The sequence below is a fragment of the Montipora foliosa genome, chromosome 10 (genome assembly GCF_036669935.1).
Source record: "Montipora foliosa isolate CH-2021 chromosome 10, ASM3666993v2, whole genome shotgun sequence".
NCBI lineage: Eukaryota > Metazoa > Cnidaria > Anthozoa > Scleractinia > Acroporidae > Montipora > Montipora foliosa.
In genome coordinates, this window is record NC_090878.1 from 31,985,450 (window position 1) to 31,994,547 (window position 9,098).

The window sequence follows — 9,098 nt, forward strand, 5'->3', positions numbered from 1 at the left end:
GCGATGAATATTGCACTCGTTTACTGATTAGGCCTAAGCGCTTGTTTCAGTGATTAGAGCTAAGCAATCTTTTAAGATTTTAGCTTTCAATTTACAGCAGTCGGTTAACTACCCTTTTTACCGAGACCGGCTGAAGAATATAGCACTCGTTTACTGATTAAGCCTCAGCACTCGTTTAAAATTTTAGCTTTCATTTTACGGTTCGGTTAACTACACTTTTTAACGAGATAGTGCGATGAATATTGCACTCGTTTAGTGCTTAGGCCTAAGCACTCTTTTCAATTTTAGTTTTCAATTTACCGTTCGGTTAACTACACTTTTTACCGAGATCGAGTGAACAATATAGCACTCGTTTACTGATTAAGCCTAAGCACTCGTTTCAGTGATTAGGCCTAAGCACTCGTTTAAAATTTTACCTTTCATTTTACAGTTCGGTTAACTACACTTTTTAACGAGATAGTGCAATGAATATTGCACTCGTTTAGTGATTAGGCCTAAGCGCTCGCTTCAGTGATTAGGCCTCAGCACTCGTTTAAAATTTTAGCTTTCATTTTACGGTTCGGTTAACCACATTTCTTAACGAGATAGATTTTCAGAAAGATGTTAAGGTGAAATCGTAGAATAGGAAGAATCGGAAGAATTGAGTCGGATAATTATTTCCCAAGGATCATAAGGTAAAATCGTATAATCGGAGGAATCGTAGAATCGGAGAATGATTTTCAAAAATATGTTAAGGTAGAATCGTAGAATAGGAAAAATCGGAAGAATCGTAGAATCGAATATTATTTTTCAGAAAGACGTTAAGGAAACTTGTAAAATTGGAAGAATCATTGACTCGGAGAATTATTCCCCAAGGATCATAAGGTAAAATCGTACGTATAATCGGAAGAATCATAGGATCAGAGAATGATTTTCAGAAAGATGTTTAGGTAAATACAAAAGTTGAACGAGACTTACCGGAAGTTGAAGTTCGACTGGGATTCCACCTTTGTCACCATACACAGAGGGATTACATGAGATAGCATTGCGCCTGCGTGAACTCAGTCTTTAAAGCACTAGCCATGTGCATCGTAAGAAGGAAGTAACAGGGTGGGTCCAAGGGTGGGCATGTAATCCCTCTGTGTATGGTGACAAAGGTGGAATCCCAGTCGAACTTCAACTTCCGGTAAGTCTCGTTCAACTTTTGTATTCCACCTTGTCACCCACAGAGGGATCACATGAGACTTTAAAGACAGATGCACAGGCTAGTAGTAAGTAATTTCACACAAGTGAACACATTACTGTAAAACTTTATTGGCAAACGTGTCTTCCACAATCTTTTTGTCATAGAATTTAGCAAAGGTGGATTCTGACTTCCATCCAGCCTTGTCAAGAATATCTGCTAATGGAACATCACTCAGCTTTGCCTTAGAAGTAGAAGCTGACCTTGTGCTATGAGGCTTGAAAATGTTTACATCAATGCCTGAACTTTGTAATACAAACTTAACCCAACGACTGATCGTGTCTCTAGACACTGGACCATACGGTTTGACATAACTTAGCAACAATTGACTACATGAACGAGTCTCCCTTGCAAACTTTGTCCTAGTCAAATACTCCTTGAGAGTGGTCACAACACAAATTCGTGGATCTGTGAATGATTTAAGTTCAATCACCATACCCTTGGACCCTGGTTTAGACTGTTTAACATGCTCTTGAAGTCTGAATACTATAGAGGAGCCAGAATCTATCATGCTGTCCACATTGAGAAAAAGAAGGGATTGTCCCCTTTGAGCAGTGACTAGAGCTAATAACATTGTGAGCTTCAACGATAAACTCTTGAGAGAAATCTCATTAACAGGGGACAAAGTCTTTAAGTAATCAAGAACTTGGTGTACATCCCAAACTGCTGTATAACGAGGCATCGCTGGGCGAGATTCAAATACTCCCTTTAGAAACCTAATAACTAAAGGATGTTGCCCAACTGGGATACCATCTATTGAGGGCAGTATCGAAGAAAGTGCTGAGCGAGCAGTATTAAGGCTACTATAACTAAGACCATTGTTAAATAAAGTCAGTAGAAATTCGATGACTTGGGCTAAAGAGGGACGAACTGTACTAATCTGTTCTCTATGACAGAAGTCAAGCCATTTTTTATAATAGGATTGGTACTGTTTAGATGTGCCTTTCCTCCACGACTTGAGGATAATCTTGGTAGCTTCTGCAGAAATGCCTTGCTTCGTAAGGGATTCCCCGATAACTTGCATGCAATTAGTTTCAGTTTGCCCTCCATGGGATGTGGTTGACTGGGCTTGCTTGGAAGATACAATGTCCCTCTTGTCACTGGAAACAGTCTGTGCATCTCGACTAAAAGACTCATCAGCTTCGGATACCAGGGCTGGGTTGGCCAGACTGGAACAATGATGATCCCTTCCCCTTCCTCCATTTCGATTTTCTTTAAACAACGAAGTATCAGGCTAAAAGGGGGGAAAGCATAAAATTGTTCTTGAGACCAAGAGCAAGAGAAAGCATCCACAAATTGTGCCTCAGGGTCTGGCCTCCATGACACGTAACGGGGAACTTTTCTGTTAATTCTAGATGCAAAAAGATCAATGGATGGCATGCCATAGGTTTCAACAATGCTGTGAAAAATATTTTCCTCGAGAGACCATTCTGTGTTATCATTAAATGTTCTAGATTCCCTATCAGCCTCAACATTTTCTTTACCTGGTAACGAGATTGCTGTCACCCAGATATTTCTTTGGATACACCAGGTCCAAATTTCACGTGCAATCTTATTACATTCCAAAGAATGAGTGCCACCCATGGCATTTATGTAAGAGACTGCAGTGGTATTATCTATGTAGAGGTTAATATGACAATTTTTCATCGAGTGGCAGAATGATTTCAAAGCAAAAAAAGCAGCAAGTGTTTCTAACTCATTGATGTGACAGTTAGACTCAGTTACAGTCCAGCGACCTCCTGCCTTATTTCCCTTGCACACTGCCCCCCACCCCTTTTTTGAGGCATCAGAATACAGGGAGAGGAATGGATCCCCATGGGATATCCACTTAAATGAGCTCTCAACATTTTTGATCCACCATTTGAGGTCTATAACTTAGGTATCTGACAATATCATTACTGAGTTGTAGTTTCCCCTACTTTCTTTCAGAGCTTTGATTTTGTCTATTTCTAAACTTCTATAGAAAAGCTGTGCATATTCGACACCAGGGAACATAGAAACCATTAAGCCTATCACTTCTGAGACATTATGAACTGAAACATGAGTATTTGTCAATAGAGCTGAACATTTCTGTTTCAGTTTTCCAGCTTTCTCTGGTGTTGGTCTCACTGTCATCGTGAGTGAGTTTAAGATAAAGCCCAAAAATGTTAACTCATGGCTGGGTGCAAGAATTGATTTCTCTTGATTTAGAAGAAAACCCACTTTGGTGAAAAGGTGGACAGTGTCCTGAACATTATTAGTGCATTCATCAAAAGAGGGCCCTTGCAAGTATGAATCATCAATGTAGCCCACATTTGTGTGTCCCATTTGCCTTAAGGTGGAGTAGACAGGCTTAAGCAATTTAGTAAAAAGTCGGGGCGCAGAAGCAAGACCATTAGGGAGGCAAGTAAACTGAAATAATTCCCCCTGCCAGGAGAACTTCAAATATTTTTGGCATTTCTCATTGATTGGAACGTCTACAGATGCCATATAACATCCAGGTGTCATAAGCAAGATTGCTGAGGTTAAGCTTTCCATTTTAAAATGATGGTTGCTAATATATTGATTTAAGTTCTTCAAATTGAGAATGAGCCTATACCCTCCAGTCTTCTTTTTACGAAGAAATATAGTAGAGAGAAATTCGCCATGACAGTGCTGTGATTTCACAATGACCCCCTTTGTCAGAAGTTTGTCTAATTCTGAACTGATAATCTGTGATTCTTCAGAATTAAAAGCTATTTCCTTTGGGGGAAGCATTTGCACAGGAGGGCAGTCAACAAAATCAACATTAAAACCCTTGAGGGTTTTGAGAATCTGCGGATCGGAAGTCAATTCTCTCCATTCAGGGAAATATAATTTCAATCTACCTGCCGTTTGTACTGGTTCTACAAGACACAACTTTTGACTTACCTCAGGTAAGTCTTCAGAAGCTTTGTTTACTTGCTTTGACCCTTGGACTTGGGATACTTGTCTGAATTCTGAGTGGCTGGACCGCGACTTGCGGTTTGTCGCCAGCCTAAAAAATGCTTCTGACTTCCTCTTGCTCGAAAAAATTTTCCTCTGGCACCAGACGATTGGCTTTTGTACCCAAAGTTAGAGGAGGTCGGGCCTTTATGACGAGTGACGGTGGAAGTAGTTACTTTCCGGCCAACACGGTTTACTTCGGAGATATCTTTGACTTGCTTCGACAAGTCGTCTCCGAAGAGTTCAGCTGTCACTGTTGTAGACGCTGAGCAAAGGTGTTTGTAATCCGAATGCAAGTCCGGTTTTATGAGCTCTTTCCTTCTATTATTAAGCTCGGTATTTGCATGTGCCAAAAGAGAAAGGCTGTCTATTGCCTCTTGAGCGAGCACTTTCCCGCCATTTATCTCATTAACTCGTTTCAAGATGGCGTCAGTGACGCGAGCAAGAGCTGTCATACCCTTAACGATAGAAGTTTGCACTTTTTGGAATTTCAAGTCTTGCGACCTGATGGTGGAGCTGAGATTATCCCAAATCAGTTGGTTAACGCGAACTTTCGTTAAACCTTCACAGTTTTCTGGCTGCGGATATTTGTTTATCTTGTCTTGCAGCCGTTCTTCTAGCATGCCGTCTCGCACGAGACGCGTCACAATTTTAGCGAGCTCTTCATGAATGGGAGGTCCCGTCTCTTCCGACTTCAGGTCATTTTGAACAGTTTTAAGGAAGTCTCCAACTGATTCGTCGACTTCAGGTTGCCTTACATTGCCATGCTCTGTAGTATCAGACAAAAGGTCATTGACCGAGGCATCAACATCCATGTGCTCGCTCGATGAAGACGATTTTCCCGCCTTCTGGCTGGGTTTGTCTTGTGAGGGGTTTGACAATTCATTGTCGTTTAAGTCACCCTCGGTGACCTCCTCACACACATACCTCTCAAGGGTTTGTGTTAGGGCCGTGGTCAACGACTCGGCCATCCGAGAAAAATCTTGTTCCATAGATTTTTGCAAAGCACTGATCTGAGTGCTCGCCACGTCTTCATCGTTTTGACGGGAGTCAATTATGACCTTTTTCCCGTCTTTGTCATTGCCGCGTTTCGAAGACTTGGAAGGTCTCTCTCCTGGTACCGGGTGCATCTCTACATGAATTTCTTTCGATGTTTTAGTGGGCGAAGCAGGCGGCATTGTGCGTGGCAAAAACCAAGTTTTCGCAGGACATAAAAGACAATCCGTTCACCACGAAGGCAACAACGCACTGAGTTCACGCAGGCGCAATGCTATCTCATGTGATCCCTCTGTGGGTGACAAGGTGGAATCGTAGAATTGGAAGAATCGTACAATCGGTGAAATGATTTCGGAAGGATATCACGGTAAAATCGCAAAATCGGAGGAATCGATGAATCGGAGAATACTTTCAGAAAGATGTTTAAAACTTAAGTGGTAAATTGGAGAATAGTAACCCTAAATCGGATATACTATTCCTCCGATTTAGCCATAATCGCACTACTCTATGGTCCGTGTGTCATTCGTCCATTCGATTTTCAATTGAAATCAAAAATGACACTTTGCGTTTCAATGTTGTATTTATTGATTTGTGTCATTTTATTTGGAGACAAAAATTAAAAACTTAAATAAAAATGTTCATACCTTTAAGATCCACATTTTAAACAATGCTTTATATAATACTATTTTCCATTTTTATGTCCCAAAATAAATGAAAATAGTTCGTCGATAACAAACCTTTAATTTGCCTTAACAAACCAAACTAGAAAATTGATTCTAATGTCATTTGTTTTTCCCGGTTGATAATCGAAAATCAATTAAACAAAAAGCAAAATTGAGAATTGATTTCAATTTTTGATTCTTGGTTTTGTTAGAAATTGAAACCCGACAGAAGGGTCCGTGGGTCGTCCGTCCATTTGATTTCCATGAAAAATGAAAAATGAAAAAATGGATTTTGTGTTTTTAATGTTTCATTTGTTTTTACCAAGGAACGTTGAGAATAAAATTCCAACAAACACAAACATGAAAATCATGGTTTTCTATTGAATAAAAATTAAAAATGACAATACACATCTTTAATTTTTGTTTGCAAAGGAAGAAAGAAGAATTGAATAGCAGCCAATCGATTTGAAATCATTCTTTTTCAGAACCTTTCCAATCGGGGTCTAACTCTTTGATTTTTCATGGAAGGGGCTTTCAAGATGGAGGAAATGATCCATGCATTAGATATCCGATCAATTTTCAATTTTCCTCTGTCGATGATCAAATAAAAATAAAAAATTGACAAACTCTTCCGCACCATGGGACGGACAGGTCGAGACCTCAACTAACAGGGCTGGGGTTGGGAGAAGTCACGCAACCCTTGCAGGGGAGGGGAGGAGAGTCGAGTTTTGCCTTTAATTAATCTTTACTAGGAGTCATATTTTTATTTCCTCGCCACAAATGTGAAACCTACATGGTTCCCAGCATGTTCAGACGTTTTCAACGACTTGGACCTCCACTAGGCTGTCTTTTTAAAAGCCAAAAATTCACATGCGCCAGGTACGTGATATTTGCATTTGCTCGAAGTAGTAATTGTATGAATCGAAATACATCAAATTAAGCAACTTTTCCAGAATGAGACGACAACAAAAAGTTTGAAATCGCAGGAAAATTAACGCTACCGAGGCGAAATAATGGTTTGCAGTCAAGGCTGCCCCTTGAATAAGCTTATGAAAAAACACAACGATACAGTACAGGTAAATCAGCACTCTTTCTTTCCAAACTCGTGGGTTTTTATTTTTCATTTGTTTTCAAGAATACATTTTCACATGTATAAAGCTGTTCAAAGCACTAAACACACCATGGATCACACCCTCACAAGCTAAGCTGGTAAAATTATAATTGTGTCATATACATTTTCCTTTCATCCTATAGGAAAAACCTGAGCGGTACTCAATAACAAGGGATGTGATTTCACGGAGGATAAAGTAAAACATGAGGATAAAGTCAAACAACCTGCTGAAATTTGCAGCTATGAGCAATACTCATAAGTGAGATCAGGGAATAACTGAATTGCATTTTGGAACAATGTTGGATTTCCATTTACTACATTTTCAAACACAGTGAGAAAATCAGGAAAATGTGAATGAAGTGTTTCCTTCTTGCTGAACTTTAGCATCCATCACAAGACAATGGGTGTATACCAAATTCTGGCCAGGTTGTCAATTGCCCCCCACTTCCTTGTAATAACTGAACAGCCACCGCTGTTGTTGGAACAACATCTTGTGTCACCTTAACTGTTTTGTCCATAGCTGCTTGCATATTGTTTGGATGTACTCTCTGTTCTATTGTAATGCAGAGAGAATATGAACATACCGGTAGCTAGTGATTTAAGAACATTGTTATAGAGTGATTTTACTTGATCCGTGAAATATGTAGTAGAATATTACACTCTATATGTGCGTAAAAGCCCGTATCACATGGTGTATAAAAGTTAGAGGATGAAAAAACTGACACAAAAACAGAAAACACAACAATGACACAACTGAAGAGATAAATTATACGACAGTTATTGTAATACTTTTCTTTGTTTATAATTTAGACTAAACGTCAGAAATGTTTACAGAAGATCGTGGGGTGTTTTCATGTAAATAGTCTGAGTAACAGAAAAACAATAGGTCTAATTAGGAGGTAGTGTTACACAATAAATATTATTCTCTTTTTCACGGATCAAGTAAAATCACTATAACCATGTTCTTAAATCACTAGCTACTGGTATGTTCATATTCTCTCTGCATTATAATAGAACAGAGAGTACATCCAAACAATATGCAAGCAGCTATGGACAAGACAGTTAAGGCGACACCAGATGTTGTTGCAACAACAGCGGTGGCTGTTCAGTTTATAACCTTATTCAAGGGGCAGCCTTGACAGCACACCATTATTTCGGCTCGGTAGCGTTAATTTTCCTGCGATTTCAAACTTTTTGTTGTCGTCTCATTCTGGAAAAGTTCCTTTATTTGATGTATTTCGATCCATACAAATACTACTCCGAGCAAATGCAAATAGGGAACTTAAGCAACGACAACGGCGACGGCAACGAGAACGTCACAAATGTGCATATTTAGTAGGCAAAAACAGTAGCTTTGCACGCCCTGCACGTGCGTTTTTCACTTTTGTCCATTTCTTTGCCGTCGTCAGCAAAACAACAACGTGAAATAGTCAAATTTTAGGTTTTAAGGAGAACGTCAGCACTTGACGCTAAAGTTTCATTTTCTCCCCTAAATTAAGCGCCGTTCCGACCAATGTCATTTTCGAGGAACTACCACACCCTTGTCATATAAGAAGGGTTGACATGTTTACAAAGTGATTACAATGGCGTTCTCGGTGCCGTCGCCGTCGTCGTTGCTTAAGTTCCCTAATATCAAGTGCCTGGCCCATGTGAATTTTTGGCCTTTCAAAAGGCAGATTAGTGGAGGTCCAAGTCGTTGAAAACGTCTGAACATGCAGGGAACCATGTAGGTTTCACATTTGTGGCGAGGAAATAAAAATATGACTCCTAGTAAAGATTAATTAAAGGCAAAACTCGACTCTCCTCCCCTCCCCTGCAAGGGTTGCGTGACTTCTCCCAACCCCAGCCCTGTTAGTTGAGGTCTCGACTTGTCCGTCCCATGGTGCGGAAGAGTTTGTCAATTTTTCATTTTTATTTGATCATCGACAGAGGAAAATTGAAAATTGATCGGATGTTTACTGCATGGATCATTTCCTCCATCTTGAAAGCCCCTTCCTTGAAAAATCAAAGAATTAGACCCCGGTTGGAAAGGTTCTGAAAAAGAATGATTTCAAATCGATTGGCTGCTATTCAATTCTTCTTTCTTCCTTTGCAAACAAAAATTAAAGATGTGTATTGTCATTTTTAACTTTTATTCAATAAGAAACCATGATTTTCATGTTTG

The 9,098-nt window shown here is 39.7% G+C and overlaps 1 protein-coding gene across 1 annotated transcript; it reads right to left on the reverse strand.

Annotated features, from left to right (window-relative positions):
- Positions 1-1,277: 1,277 nt before the first annotated feature.
- On the reverse strand, positions 1,278-5,295 carry LOC137972805 (uncharacterized). The gene is made up of 3 exons (XM_068819517.1): positions 4,363-5,295; positions 4,112-4,261; positions 1,278-2,456 (listed from the first exon to the last, which is right to left on the reverse strand). Exons 1-3 carry the CDS (start codon positions 5,293-5,295, stop codon positions 1,278-1,280), a joined length of 2,262 nt encoding a protein of 753 aa, XP_068675618.1.
- Between the last annotated feature and the right edge of the window lie 3,803 nt (positions 5,296-9,098).

Excerpts from the sequence above, each read along its gene's own strand:
- LOC137972805 (XM_068819517.1), bottom strand. The coding sequence starts at position 5,295 with ATGCACCCGGTACCAGGAGAGAGACCTTCCAAGTCTTCGAAACGCGGC. Across the intron at positions 4,262-4,362 it reads AAGTCAAAGATATCTCCGAA|AGGAAAATTTTTTCGAGCAA; the intron begins GTAAACCGTGTT and ends GTCTGGTGCCAG. Across the intron at positions 2,457-4,111 it reads CTTCTGAAGACTTACCTGAG|CCTGATACTTCGTTGTTTAA; the intron begins GTAAGTCAAAAG and ends CCCCCCTTTTAG.